The following is a 16,497-nucleotide window of genomic DNA, read 5'->3' as shown; positions in this document are numbered from 1 at the left end:
TCACACACACACACACACACACACACACACACACACACACACACACACACACACACACTGAAAATATGATCATTACCAAAGACTGAGTAAACACATTGCTTTGCTATCAAAGTCAGAATGGTGTGTTCAGGTAATATTAATCTTCAGTCAAAAACATCACATAAATTGAAAATTCATTTGTCTTACTCTTCACCACTTACAGCGACTGAGATATTAATGTATATTTATTTAAATGTCACTGTCTACAATAATCACTTATGCAAAAATATGGCCGCAAACAGCAATATTACCTTCTTATTGCCTGTGCGTTTTGCAACGTGGATGGTTATAGGTTCAAGTTTTCCTTTATTGACAACAGGAGCTTTACCAGAGATTATGCACTGGTAGGAGTGTGTCATCCGAGACATTGTTTTCGTAATCAATTCTTCCCAATTTAGTGCCAATGTGTCATCAGCTGTACTAGTAACCTTTCTAAGAGTAGCATCCAAATTTACCATCCTGAAACATATGAGTTTCAATGCAGATTGAATTATATGGGCAGGTTATGTACTTCCTTATTTTGATGCTACACAGAACCATACTAAAGAGGACAGTTCATATCATTAACTCAAAATAAAACCATCACACAAAAACGTTCTTTAACAGATGTAACAGCATTTATAATTTCATTGCTAGGGAACGTATGCCAGCCGAGATAGTGGGCAATAAAGGCTCTCCAGTGATGCGTTATGAAAAACTGTGAAATTACTGTATAATCAAACAATCTTACAGATTATATGTAGATGGCTCCATTGTGTTGTAACAAACGATTACGCCTTTGGTAGTTAATGATCCAATACTCAAATAATTCTAGATACATGGTTTTCAAAGTGTATAATGCACAATACAAAAGAATTAGAAATATTGTTTGCATAAAATAGACAAATTTTTTCACAGTGTATCAATGCTAACCAATTGCAAAGCAAAATTCAGAATAAGTAAGAGTAATAAAATTCTAAATAAATCATACAATTTGATGGGAAGATAGTTATAAGACAATCATACATAGACTGCAATGTACTCCAACTGTATCAAGACTTGGTCAGACTTGTATAGTTGCTATGAGGGTAATCCAGGAAGTAACACCCTATTGTGCATCTCATTACACAGATTCGTCTCAGGTTTCTATAAAGGGCCAAATGATTTCCTTGGCACATTGTCTCAACATTGTATGAATGTTGGTCAAAATATGGCTTATTGTTCATTTTGTGTAAGTTTAAAGTCAGAGTTTGTGATAAAAAGTTCTGCTCACTGTGAAGTCAGATGTTTTATAAAATTTTTAAATTTGCAGAAGTCAAAACACACAGAAACCTATCACCACAAAGTAAATGGTGATACAATCGTGAAAGAAATGTGGGAAAGTGTTCAACAATAGGTAAAAAAAATTGCATAGCAAAACTCCATCCAGATGTCTGTCTCTCATCACAGATAAACTGAAAAATTAAGAAGGAAGGAAGATTAGCATTTAACATCACATCACCAGTGAGGTCATTAGAAGAGAGAGAGAGAGAGAGAGAGAGAGAGAGAGAGAGAGAGAGAGAGAGAGAGAGTGCACAAGCCTGGATTACAAAATGATGGGGAAGGAAATTGGCCGTACCCTTGACAAAGGAACCATACCAGCATCTTCCTGGAGCAATTTACAGAAATCACAGAAAACCTAAATCTGGATGGCCGGACGAAGATCTTAACCCTTGTGCTCCTGTATGCAAGTCCAGTGTGCTAACCACTATGCAACCTTGCTCAGTTTTAAAATTAAAGTGAAGAATGAAACATACAAGATACCTTTTCACAACACAATTAAGAATTCCTGGGCAGGAAATGTTTTAGGAGTAACGAATACAGTGAACACAAGTGGCTTAACGGACTGGTGGCAGCCAACTGTGATACGGGCATTATAAACTTTGTGAATAGAAATGGCAAATGTATAAATAATGGAGGTGATTATGAGGAGAACTTCAATTTCGTATGTAGTGTGTTTCTTGTCAGTAGAATACACTTCTTGTATTCATTAAATCCAAATGGTCATTACTTCCTGGGTTACTCTTAATGTCTGTCCATATTAAATACACATTCAGATATCAGTTTGGGCATCCTAAGATGCCACAGTGATGTTTCACTCATACTCTAGCAGAAAATAATGTTATCCACACCTATGTCTACTATAACCAGTTAATTGATACATCAATTAACTTCACACACGTTTAAATGTTCTGCTCACTTTGGATGATCCCATACGAGACCAACCACATGTGACAATATGGAAATTTAGGAATGCAAAATGTTAATGCAATGTTCACACCACTGGCCTTCCTGTGGCTTACTAAAGGAAAAATAAATGTCTAATAATGAAGTTAACTACTATTGCTCCTACCAGTGATTGACCTGTGAGCCCCCACATGCATCTGCATGAATAAAAATTAAATAAAGCAAGAAGAACACTGTTTATAGGGCCACCTACTATATGGTTGAAATTCAAAATATTGGCTGCATCATTGGCCAGGGGACAACCTACTCATCTGTCACACTAACCCAAATGAAATAATGACTCATGTTCAATAAATATGCTGGCAGGAATTTGCAGTGAAATAATGTTCACTTTTCACAGACTGAATTTACTACAGAAAAGTTAGACAAACATCCTTTCACACTATTCACAAGGGTTTATTATTAAAATAATATTTGTCAGTGCGAGAACTTAAGGAAGTCGACCAGCATCACATGTTTGCTTAAGGTTTCAAAAATCCATGAAAATCACTTAAAGTGTAACAGTATACTTCTAAGTTGGAGTTTTGTGATTGCGAACTAACGATACTTTGAACTGCATATCACCAACAAAGTTAACTGCACAACAGTCCACAGAAGTTTGGAAAAAGTTGATTAACCCAAAATTATTCAGAATCCTCATGCTGAAAAATGTTTCAAACTCTTTATGATCAACGCTCGAGAAATATTTACAAGTCCCACCCAACCAAGTCAGGCAGCATAAATTTTTCCAAGTCCATACACACTGAAAATATTTCAGAGTTCCTCACAATCATGAAACACAAAACTTTTGCAAGTCCACAACCGAATACTTAGAAAATATTTCAGTTATAAAAATTAGGCAACTTCCAGCCACACATACATATACTAATATGTGAACACCACTCCAACTGACAGCCAAAATCCAAGTGGCTCCCACAAAAATGGCTGCCAATACTTATACTCTCGCACTCACGAGCCAAGCACATTAATGTTTGACTTTCGAAAACACATACAAATTATAAATTTTATGCTATATATACAAATTACACATGAATCTTCATGTACATTTCATCAGTTTTTCAATGATTTTATGTAGCTTTAATTGTTTTCTCACAAACAGTGTTGTTGTCGATGTTGTTGTTGTTGTGTGGTCTTCAGTCCTGAGACTGGTTTGATGCAGCTCTCCACGCTACTCTATCCTGTGCAAGCTGCTTCATCTCTCAGTACCTACTGCACCCTACATCCTTCTGAATCTGCTAACTGTATTCATCTCTTGGTCTCCCTCTACGATTTTTACCCTCCACGCTGCCCTCCAATACTAAATTGGTGATCCCGTGATGCCTCAGAACATGTCCTACCAACCGATCCCTTCTTCTAGTCAAGTTGTGCCACCACAAACTCCTCTTCTCCCCAATTCTATTCAATACCTCCTCATTAGTTATGTGATCTACCCACCTAATCTTCAGCATTCTTCTGTAGCACCACATTTCAAAAGCTTCTATTCTCTTATTGTCCAAACTATTTATCGTCCACATTTCACTTCCATACATGGCTACACTCCATACAAACACTTTCAGAAACGACCTCCTGACACTTAAATCTATACTGAATGTTAACAAATTTCTCTTCTTCAGAAACGCTTTCCTTGTCATTGCCAGTCTACATTTTATATCCTCTCTACTTCGACCATCATCAGTTATTTTGCTCCCCAAATAGCAAAACTCCTTTATTACTTTAAGTGTCTCATTTCCTAATCTAATTCCAGCAGCATCACCCGATTTAATTCAACTACATTCCAATATCCTCGTTTTATTTTTGTTGATGCTCATCTTATATCCTTCTTTCAAGACATTGTCCATTCCGTTCAACTGCTCTTCCAAGTCCGTTGCTGTCTCTGACAGAATTACAATGTCACTGGCGAACCTCAAAGTTTTTATTTCTTCTCCATGGATTTTAACACCTACTCCGAATTTTTTATTTTGTTTCCTTCACTGCTTGCTCAATATACAGATTCCCAACCACTGCTTCCCTTTCATGGCCCTCTACTCTTATAACTGCCATCTGGTTTCTGTACAAATCGTAAATAGCCTTTCCCTCCCTGTATTTTACCCCTGCCACCTTCAGAATTTGAAAGAGAGTATTCCAGTCAACATTGTCAAAAGCTTTCTCTATGTCTACAAATGCTAGAAACACAGGTTTGCCTTTCCTTAATCTATTTTCTAAGATAAGTCATAGGGTCACTATTGCCTCACGTGTTCGAACATTTCTATGGAACCGAAACTGATTTTCCCTGAGGTCAGCTTCTATCAGTTTTTCCATTTGTCTGTAAAGAATTGGTGTTAGTATTTTGCAACCGTGGCTTATTAAACTGATTGTTTGGTAAATTTCACATCTGTCAACACCTGCTTTCTTTGGGATCGCAATTATTATATTCTTCTTTAAGTCTGAGGGTATTTCACCTGTCTCATACATCTTGCTCACCAGATGGTAGAGTTTTGTCTGGGTTGGCTCTCCGAGGCTATCAGTAGTTCTAATGGAATGTTGTCTATTCCTGGGGCCTTGTTTCAGCTTACGCCTTTCAGTGCTCTGTCAAACTCTTCATGCAGTATCATGTCTCCCATTTCATCTTCATCTACCGTATTTACTCGAATCTAAGACGCACTCTAATCTAAGCTGCATCTGAAAAAGAGACTCGAAATTCAAGGGGAGAGAAAAGTTTTACACCGCACCTCCAAATCGAAACAAAGTTGGTCCATTGTAATATGAGACACAGTTTAGGTCGAATGAATGATGATACAGCTACAGTAGTTTGGTTCGAGTCGTAAGCTTAGCAGTTAAGCTTTACCAGGTAGCCATTGCTATGCGTCAGGCGCTCCGTCCGTATTTATATGGCTACCCTTTCTTTTTCGCGTGCTTCGTCTGGTTTCAATTGATTGCTTATTTTTCTTTGATCTGATAAGTGCCGTTCTCTTTGTTATAGGTGTTTACATCACTCTAAGCTGAAAATGCATTATTGTACTGTGTTATGCATTTTTTGTTGCATTCTGATAATGAGTGTTTACGGCCTGTCGACCCTCGCGGCATGGCTTGCTTTAGTGCGCACTACCGCCACTTACAAAAAAAAAAAAAAAAAAAAAAAAAAAAAAAAAAAAAAAAAAAAAAAAAAAAAAAAAAAAGAGAGAGAGAGAGAGAGAGAGAGAGAGAGAGAGAGAGAGAGAGAGAGAGAGGAATTGTCTCATTAGCGAAACAATGGCAAGATACTGCTATTTGTTGTTACTTACACTGCTGGTTTCTTTGATAATGATAAATGAGAACCAAATAATAGACTGCGTATGATAGAAGATGTGAACGAGAGTTCAGCGAAAATTTTTCTCCATTTGAAAATCTTTGCAGACGCTTCTTTAGTACATTACATTCTGCATAGAAATTAAGAGTCATCTTAGATTTAAAAATCTAGTCAGTTGCCATGCTTCATTTCTGACAGTATCACTATTTGCCATAAGAACAATATGAATATAAACACGACATGATATGTATATTCTTTTGCGTTAGCTGTTGTCTCACTCTAGTTTCGTAGTTTATTAGGCAGACAGGATTTAAATGAGATAGCAGCAAACACAAAAGAACACTTGGCAAAATGTTTACATTCGTATTATTCTTATGGTGAAGACAATACTACATGTGATTCACAATCCCCAATTCAATATCTCTTCTGTTACACAAGGATTTCTACTAGCCCTCGTCTTTTTACCTACTTGATCCTCTGCTGCCTTCACTACTTCATCCCTCAAAGCTACCCATTCTTCTTCTACTGTATTTCTTTCCCCCATTCTTGTCAATTGTTCCCTTATGCTCTCCTTGAAACACTGTACAACCTCTGGTTCAGTCAGTTTATCCAGGTCCCATCTCCTTAAATTCCCACCTTTTTGCAATTTCTTCAGTTTTAATCTACAGCTCATAACCAATAGATTGTGGTCAGAGTCCACATCTGCCCCCGGAAATGTCTTACAATTTAATACCTGGTTCCTAAATCTCTGTCTTACCATTATATAATCTATCTGATACCTTCTAGTATTTCCAGGATTCTTCCATGTGTACAACCTCCTTTTATGATTCTTGAACCAAGTGTTAGCTATGATTAAGTTATGCTCTGTGCAAAATTCTACCAGGCAGCTTCCTCTTTCATTCCTTACCCCCAATCCATATTCACCTACTAAGTTTCCTTCTCTCCCTTTTCCTACTACCGAATTCCAGTCACCCATGACTATTAAATTTTCATCTCCCTTCAGTATCTGAATAATTTCTTTTATCTCATCATACATTTCTTCAATTTCTTTGTCATTTGCAGAGCTAGCTGGCATATAAATTTGTACTAATGTAGTAGGCGTGGGCTTCGTGTCTTATCTTGGCCACAATAATACATTCGCTATGCTGTTTGTAGTAGCTTACCCGCACTCCTATTTTTTTTATTCATTATTAAACCTACTCCTGCATTACCCGTATTTGATTTTGTATTTATAACCCTGTATTCACCTGACCAAAAGTCTTGCTCCTCCTGCCACTGAACTTCACTAATTCCCACTATATCCAACTTTAACCTAGCCATTTCCCTTTTTAAATTTTCTAACCTATCTGCCCGATTAAGGGATCTGACATTCCACGCTCCAATCTGTAGAACGCCAGTTTTCTTTCTCCTGATAATGTCCTCCTGAGTAGTCCCCCAGGACGCAATCATCATTTAACCATACAGTTAAGCTGCATGGCCTCGGGAAAAATTACGGCTGTAGTTTCCCCTTGCTTTCAGCCGTTCGCAGTACCAGCACAGCAAGGCCGTTTTGGTTAGTGTTACAACACCAGATCAGTTAATCATCCAGACTGTTGCCTCTGCAACTACAGAAAAGGCTACTGCCCCTCTTCAGGAACCACACGTTTGTCTGGCCTCTCAACCGATACCCCTCCATTGTGGTTGCACCTACGGTATGGCTATCTGTATCACTGAGGCACACAAGCCTCCCCACCAACAGCAAGGTCCATGGTTCATGGGTTTTTGCTCTTATGGACGCTATTTTGCATCGTTATGTCACTAATAAATATAAAATAACTCATACATTTCTAATTACTTCTATATTCTAATTCTGCTGCTACCTTCACTGTTTTATGTTTTATTTACTAGAAAATTCACTTTTTCGTGCACAGACTATACTTTATGGCCTGCAATTTGAAATACAAAATAGTCACAGAAAATCTATTAGAACAGTTAGATAGTGCTCACTGAGCCCTATCCATTGACAACAAGTTTGTCTGAATTGCTTAAGGCATTGTGAGTTATTAATTTTTATATATCGTTTTATATCTAAAATATTTAACATTTAGTTACTTGTAAATACAATAAATCTCTTAGCAAGGGTGTGTGTTCCCTCACACACTCGTCTAACTTTTATCTTTAGAATCATGTGACAAGTTTCTCTGTGACTGGTTTGGTTCAGTCCTTATTTAGAGTTTCCCTTATTTCATATTTTCTTTATTTAGTTAGTTTGGTCATGGTGATTATCCTCCCAAGTCCATTCAACTGGCCAGGTCTCACCACTGCATGTTCAGAGCATCAGGCTTCTTGATCTGCACGCACCATTTCTCATACGTTGAGGCCTGCCAATCATTGTGACTAGAAAGCTGCCGCCCTCTACTGATGATATCACAAACCTGATCTGGCTCAGCATCCTCCACAACTGTGAAACCATGCTCTCATGGGCATCACACAACTCACCAACTTGGTTGCTATTGTTATGGCAACATGCGCATGCATGACTGCATCTGTTGTTAAAGTTTTTAATGGGAATTTTGGGATACATCACCTCCAGGGTCACTCCAAAAAACTACAACATTTTTTTTCAAAAATTCAATTTTTGTTCAACATCTTTTTTCTATCCTGTGTGACATAGGTAGACTGTCACTTGCTCTGGCAGGTACACAAAACTACATAAAATGAACATGTTCCTATAAGTGAACAATAGATAGAGTTCACGAATTGAATGAAGCACTGAACATGGCAAGTATGTAGCAAAGTCAGCATAGAAATACAACAGTTCCAAATCAGTAACCACTCAAGACCGAAAAACAAACAGAGTCAACTTGGTTGTGCAATGGCGTGATACCAACAGCTACAAAGTACAGCAAGCAATGAGCTGCACCACAAGCCCAGACTACAAGTTCAGTGACAAACAGTTGCCACTAGGCGGTGGCACGTGACATGCGTATCTCAGCAGTGGATCCCTTACGACAGTGGCCTGCAGCTGCTGCTCTCAGTCTTAACACCTCTAACATGTCCGTGTCCCTGCTAGGCAGGGAATCCGAATCACTGTTGGATACAAAACCCCTCCCCTCTTTAATTGGAACGTAGGACCAGAATTGACCCAACCTAAGTCAACTGTGTCGAGGATGGAGAGAGGAAAAAACTAGAATCCTTGCCAGTGGCTCGAATGGCACGTCATCCATTGCCAGAGCAGGAGGTGGCACCATCTGCATTGATTGGGGTGCAGTAACAACCTTTGAGGCACAGTAACAACCTCTGGGGCACAACTTGGGTGGCCTATGGGAAAATGGCCATTGTGTGTTAAGGAGACAGTGCCAACAAGTTGCCCTCCACCGGCACCTCATTGCCATAACATGTACAGTCCCATGATCATTTGCAGCAGATGGCACTGGCAGTAGGGAAAGGAGCTGTGCACAGCATGGTGAAACAGAGGGGATCCACCTTTACAGGCTCCCATTGCTTGTCAGTATCAACTTCCAGCAGTGCTGCCCCATTGGTGCCTGAGGAGGGTTTGGGGGTGATACATCATGCTGTGGCAATGGACCAGCAGCTTCTGGCTGACTGCCACCTCGAACATCTGTCACCCCCTACTGCCAACCACGGAGCCCTGCATCCACCCAGGATTCCACACGAACATGCAAGCCCACACGTGAGAGCCATCACAGTAATAAAGAGGGGTGCAGGAGCATGGAGCCTACGTTGCCAGATGCAAAAGATCAAACAAGGTATGTGCTCAATGCCCATGCAAAAGCTTGGCTGGGCTATGTCCATTGACAACAGTGGACTGGTTCGTGGCCAGGAAGCTGGTGAGTGCATCTCTTGAGTTTATCTACAACTTGAACGCCCTGACCAACCACTCGGGTTCCAAACTGGATGCCTTGTGAAACAGAGTGTGGTCAGGTGGTTGATACCATTATGTCTCCAAAAATCCCCAAATGCTGAAGTCAAAAACCCACGTGGTCCATTCTGTACTGAAGATGGTAGATAAGGCCCAGTCTGTGGCCCCAGAGGATGTTGTAGACACCCAAGCTACATATGGTAAATTTGAAAGGGCATCAACAATCAACAATTACACCATTCCCTGGAAAGGACTAGCAAAATCTACATGTATGCTTTGCCTTGTGTCTTGGATGGTATTCGCAGGGCCACGAGTTGGAATGCTGTGCCGGGGCAGAGTTGTCACGTGTACAAGCATAGCAGTTGCGGACAGTAGATTCAATGGTGACATCTATTCCCTGCCGATACATATGATGCTGTGCCATTGCTTTCATTCAGCACATTTCCCAATGGACAGTGTGGAGGAGTTGCAATATGCAGGGATGAAACATGAGAGGGACAAACACTCCACATTCTGCACTGTCAGTGACTAACAAATTGACTCCATCCGTAACATTAAGCCTGAGCCCAAGGAAAAAAATAAGTGCCCCATTCTGTGTCTGCATCTTTACGCAAATATTCAGGCCAGGCCTGCTGCACTGCGGACAACATCCTGTGAAGGAGCAGGTCCCAGCTTGTCTCCACCTCTGTGTCACCAGCCCTAATGGGAAACTCATCAAGGGTGTGCTGCTGGTTCATGTCCAGGTCAAAACACACTGTTTAATATCTGTGAAAATTGGCATCAAGACCACACAGCAAACAAGATGGGGCATTGGCACTAGAGTGCTGCAAGGTAGTAATGTAATCGATGTCTTAAGCCAGTAACTAAGAAACAACGCCCACTGCTTTAATCGTTGCACAGTTTTGTCCGATAGCTTTGCATGAAGGCCAAGCAATGACAAAGCTTATGGTCTGTAATCAAATGAATCTTGGTATCATAGAGATAGACATGGAACTTCCAGACACCATAAATGATGGCTAGTGACTCTTTTTCAATAGGTGAATAATTTTGCTATGCGGATTTCAACATCTTAGGTGCAAACACAATAGGGTGTTCCATGCTGTCAACAAATTTATTTGACATGACAGCACTAACACCACAACTGGACGACTTTCTGGCCATGCTAACCATTCACCTGGCCAGAACATCACTAAGCAAGGGACTGACCTAAAACGTACCTCTGACCACACAAACGGAACACCCTTTCTACATAACTGGTCAAGCACGTGAGAAATACGAGTTAGCATAATAACTGACTTTGCCCAGAAAAGATTGCAGTTCTTTAAGATTCATAGGCACTGGTGAATTAAGCAGTCACATGGTCTTCTGTGTTGCAACCCCATCTTTACTTAATATGTGGCCCAAATACTTGACTCTCGGCTGGAAGAAACCGTGCTTGGTGAGATGACTACGTAGGCTATAGGTTTGCAGCTGCTCATACAACAGTCATACATTGTGCAAGTGCTGCTCCTGCATGCAAATAATTGATACAATTAGGGATGCCCTGGATGAACTGTTTTAGATATCTCCAAAATTTTGCAGGAGCGCTACTGACCCCAAATGGCAGTCTGTTATATCAGTACAAGGTGGAGGATAATTAATCAGACGAATGTTCTGTCGGCTCATCAACAGGTAAATGATAATATGCATCAGCGAGTTCAATTTGGGAAAAATACTGTCTCCACCCCTCCCAGCCAATTTACCGTATTTACTCGAATCTAAGCCACACTTTTCTTCCGGTTTTTGTAATCCAAAAAACCGCCTGTGGCTTAGAATCGAGTGCAAAGCAAGCTTAGTTCTGAAAAATATTGGTAGGTGCCACCACAACTATCTTCTGCCGTCGAATATATGTAGCGCTACACAGGCATGCTTCGTAGGCACAAAGATAAATACTGGCGCGAAAACCTCTGCGTCAGTAAATTAATTAAAAAAAAAAAGATGGAAGACGAGCTTTTTTTTTCTCCGCCCCAAGTTTCGACCACTGCATTTTCATACATTATCCAAGGAAGTAAATACAAATTCCATATTGTTCATCTTCGAGTGTAGCAGCATTTCAATGTACTACGAAAATCCGACTGGCGAGACTGTTGGGATGTTTGTCAATATGGCCAACTCTACGTTCTGAATTTTTCCCTACCTGTGAGAAGAGATGGTTGCTAATAGGAACCTGATGAAATGTGAATCACATGCAGTATTCTCTTCACCATAAGAATAATACGAATATAAACACTTTGCCATGTATTCTTTTGTGTCTGCTGCTATCTCATTTAAATCCTGTCTGCCTAATAAACTACGAAACTAGAGTGAGACAACATCAAATGTGGAAGAATATACACATCGTGTCATGTTTATATTCGTATTATTCTTATGCCTAATAGAGATACAGTCATAAATGAAGCACGGCAACTGACTAATTTTTAAATCTAAGATGATTCTAATTTCTGTACAGAATTTGATGTACTAAAGAAGTGGCCGCAAAGATTTTCAAACGGAGAAAAATTTTCGCCTAACTCTCGTTCAGAACATGTTCTGTCATACACAGTCTATTATTTGGTTCTTGGTGATCATTATCAAAGAAAGCAGCAGTGTAAGTAACAACAAATAGCAGTCTCTTGCCATTGTTTCGCTAATGAGACGATTCCTCTTTAATTGTAAGCGGCGGTAGCGCGCACAAAAGCAATCCATGCCACGAGCGGCAACAGGCCGTAAACACGCACTATCAGAATGCGACAAACAATGCATGACACAGTACCGTAATGCATTTTCAGCTTAGAGTGATGTAAACACCTATAACAAAGAAAACAGCACTTATCAGATCAAAGCAAAATAAGCAATCGATTCAAACCAGACGAAGCACGTGAAAAAGGAAGGGTTCCCGTATAAATACGGACGGAGCGCCTGACGCATAGCAATGGCTACCTGGTAAAGCTTAACTGCTAAGCTTACGACTCGAACCAAACTACTGTAACTGTATCGTCATTCATTCGACCTAAATTGTGTCTCATATTACAGTGGACCAACTTTGTTTCGATTTGGAGGTGCGGCCTAAAACTTTTCTCTCCCCTTGAATTTCGAGTCTCAAATTTCACGTGCGGCTTAGATTCGGAAATCTTTTGTTTTGTTTCCTTTATTTCGAGTCTCATTTTTCAGGTGCGGCTTAGAATCGAGTGCGGCTTAGATTCGAGTAAATACGGTAGCTAACAATTCCTCTTGCCTAGGAATTGGGTACCAATCGACATTTGCTTGAGCAGTAATAGTAGACTTAAAATCACCATAGATCCAAAGTGACCTATAAGGCTTTTGTACAACAACCGTAGGCATTGACCACTGGCCAGACAAAGCAGGAAGCGGATTCTGCCATCTGTCTAGCTCTGCTTTAACTCATTTGCGCATGGTGAACGGTATTGGACAGGCTCTGAAAATTCATAGCACAACCTAAGGTGGGTTCAAACAATTGTTTGCATTTTTCACAAATCGCATCCAGTTCTGCGGATGGAACCCCATTAGAAATTAGATTCACCTGATCCTGAATTTGGAAACAGAAAAGCATCAAAGCGTCAAGATCAGAAATGTTAGTAGTTATCCACGAATTAACTACAAGCAATGTTAGTTGCCAAGCTACATTTTTGTACTTAGCTTGCACCACTATTTGACCCCACAGTGGGATTGGCTGGCCATTGTATGTCATCACTTTGTGCCACAGTGCACGCAGCAGCAAGGAGCCAATGCATCAGTAAGCATCTCCATTAATTACGGACACAGCGGCACTGGTGTCCAAACAGGAATTCCATCACCCCATTGACATTCAGCTGCAGTATCCTGTTTACTGTCATCCCTGTCAGTGGTAGCATAGCATGTCGCATGCTAGCGGCTTACGTAGACGTCCGCCAGCAGAGGCAGACTCCTGCGCAGTGTCCTAGCTTGCAGCAAGCAAGACATGTGATATCACGGTACACACAGTGATGACATTGATGATGAGGGCCACACTGTGGACGTAATTTGATGGCATGACTTGTGCTACGGTTCTCATACAATGATGGCTACTACTAACAAGGTCAAACCAAAAGAATCCTAGACAGAGCTTGTGCCGAGACAGTCACTTCATAAACCTTAGCAATTTTTAATGCATCACTCAAAGTAGGACCCGATGTTTCTGAAGGCTTTGCACTAACCTCTGAATCCAAAGCCAGGAGGATGATAACACCCCCAATTAAATAACCTGCATAAGACGTGCTACACTTTTGGCAGACGAAATCATGCTTGCAATCTAAGTGTTGTAACTCAGCAGTGTATGCTGCACAGGATTGTTTATTTTGCTTAACATGCTGACTGAACTTGAGCCTAGCTGGACCGAAATGCATTTGGTGACCGTAGTATTCAGTCAGCAAACATCAAACTTCACAAAACCTCAAACAAATGGGGTCCACGAGTGGGTATAATTTTGGCACCACTCCATAGAATTTACTTCTAGATCACAGCAAAGGTGCATAATGATGTTCAGGATCATCGATGTGACATGCCTTGCTGTGCAGTTCAAATCTCTGTAAATAGACCTCCCACATCTCACTTGCCTCAGCAAGGGAAGGGAATTGTATAGGGGAAGGCATGGAAAGAGCAGTTGTTGACTTTGAGGAAACTGTAACACTCATGTATGCTGTTTCCTCTCCCTCTCCCTCTTCTTCTAATGCCGCTGCTGCCGCCACAACTTAACGAACTCAGGATTCTACATCTACATCTACATCTACATCCACATCTATAGTCCGCAATCCACCATAAGATGCATGGCGGAGGGTACCTCGTACACAACTAGCATCATCTCACCTTGTTCCACTCCCAAACAGAACAAGGGAAAAATGACTGCCTGTATGCCTCTGTACGAGCCCTAATTTCTCTCATCTTTGTGGTCTTTCCGCGAAATATAAGTTGGCGGCAGTAAAATTGTACTGCAGTCAGCCTCAAATGCTGGTTCTCTAAATTTCCTCAGTAGCGATTCATGAAAAGAAAGTCTCCTTTCCTCCAGAGACTCCCACCCGAGTTCCTGAAGCATTTCCGTAACACTCGCATGATGATCAAACCTACCAGTAACAAATCTAGCAGCCCGCCTCTGAATTGCTTCTATGTCCTCCCTCAATCTGACCTGATAGGGATCCCAAATGCTCGAGCAGTACTCAAGAATAGGTCGTATCAGTGTTTTATAAGTGGTCTCCTTTACAGATGAACCACATCTTCACAAAATTCTACCAATGAACCAAAGTTGACTATCCGCCTTCCCCACAACTGCCATTAAGCATGTAATGCTTCATATCGCTCTGCAATGTTACGCCCAAATATTTAATTGACGTGACTGTGTCAAGCGCTAAAGTACTAATGGTATTCAAACATTACAGGATTCTTTTTCCTATTCATCTGCATTAATTTACATTTATCTATATTTAGAGTTAGCTGCCATTCTTTACACCAATCAAAAATCCTGTCCAAGTCATCTTGTATCCTCCTACAGTCACTCAACAATGACACCTTCCCGTACACCACAGCATCGTCAGCAAACAGCTGCACATTGCTATCCACCCTATCCAAAAGATCATTTATGTAGATAGAAAACAACAGCAGACCTACCACACTTCCCTGGGGCACTCCAGATGATACCCTCACCTCCGATGAACACTCACCATCGAGGGCAACGTACTGGGTTCTATTACTTAAAAAGTCTTTGAGCCACTCACATATTTGGTAACGAATCCCATATGCTCATACCTTAGTTAGGGGTCTGCAGTGGGGCACCGAGTCAAACGCTTTCCGGAAGTCAAGGAATATGGCATCCATCTGATACCCTTCATCCACAGTTCGCAAGATATCATGTGAAAAACAGGCAAGTTGCCTTTCGCAGGAGTGACATTTTCTAAATGGTTCACTAAATGAAATGGGATGGTGAGAAAGTTCTTTGTCACTAGTTTACTAACCTGTGTGACACAAACATTATTTATCATCACTTTCTCCAGCAAGTACACAAACAACACATTCCTACAAGTCCTCAATAGACTAAGTTCACAAAGTGAATGAAGCACTAACAAGTCTGGGACATAGCAAAGTCAATGTAGAAATACAAAAGTTCCAAATCAGATCCCACTCGAGGTTGGAAAACAAACTGAGTCAACTCGGCTATGCAATGGCACAATACGAACAGCTACAAAGTACAGTAAGCAATGAGTTGCGCTGCAAGCCGAGGCACAGGCTCAGTGGCAAACTTCACCAATGGGCATTGGGAAGTGATATACAAGGGGGTCCCAAAAATAACCGGAATTTCTTTCTAGAAAGCATATACTTTATTGTTTTCAAATACAACCTTAATCTCCTTCGAAGTACTCTCCATTAGTATTAATACACCTGTCCAAACGTTCATTCCAGTGTTTGAAGCACCTTTTAAATTCGTCCTCTTTGATGCCTACTAGCACTTTAATGACATTGCGTTTTAAGTCTTCCACATCTGCAAAACGCATCCCTCTCAAGTCTCTTTTCATCCTCGTGAATAGGAAGAATTCTGAGGAAGCTAAATTCGGCGAATAGGGCGAGTGGGTCAAGGTAGTTGTCTTCGTTTGGGCCAAAACCTGATGAACTCTGAGAGCCATGTGCGCAGGAGTGTTGTCGTGATGCAGGAACTACATGCCAGAATCCCATAAAGCCCGATGTTTTCGCGACAAACTTCTGCGAAGCTGTTTCATAACCTCCAAATAGAATTGTTGGTTTACTGCCTGATTTTCAGGGACAAATTCAGAGTGTACGATCCCTTTGACGTCAAAAAACAGATCAGCATCGTTTTCACATTCAATTTCACTTGTCGAGCTTTTTCTGGTGGAGGTGAGCCAGGTGACTTCTATTGTGATGACTGTTGTTTACTTTCTGGATCGTACCAATAGCACCATGACTCATCACCTGTAATGATTTTGTTGAAAAAATGTGGATCATCTTTGAATGCATCCTTGATTTAGAGACAGGCTTGAATGCGACGATCCCTTTGATCTCCAGTAAG

At 40.7% G+C, this 16,497-nt stretch overlaps 1 protein-coding gene across 2 annotated transcripts in view; it reads right to left on the bottom strand.

The window, feature by feature from the left end:
- The window catches only part of LOC126183429 (eukaryotic translation initiation factor 2D), a 184,418-nt gene that overhangs the window by 12,464 nt on the left and 155,457 nt on the right, over positions 1–16,497 (bottom strand). For both annotated transcript variants that reach the window (XM_049925403.1, XM_049925404.1), the window contains exon 4: positions 291–498. In XM_049925403.1, coding sequence (XP_049781360.1) covers positions 291–498 — 208 coding nt within the window. The remainder of the gene's footprint in view (positions 1–290; positions 499–16,497) is intronic.

Source organism: Schistocerca cancellata, chromosome 4, assembly GCF_023864275.1.
Source record: "Schistocerca cancellata isolate TAMUIC-IGC-003103 chromosome 4, iqSchCanc2.1, whole genome shotgun sequence".
NCBI lineage: Eukaryota > Metazoa > Arthropoda > Insecta > Orthoptera > Acrididae > Schistocerca > Schistocerca cancellata.
Note: the sequence above shows the minus strand (reverse complement) of the source record. Positions and strands in the feature narration are given on the sequence as shown.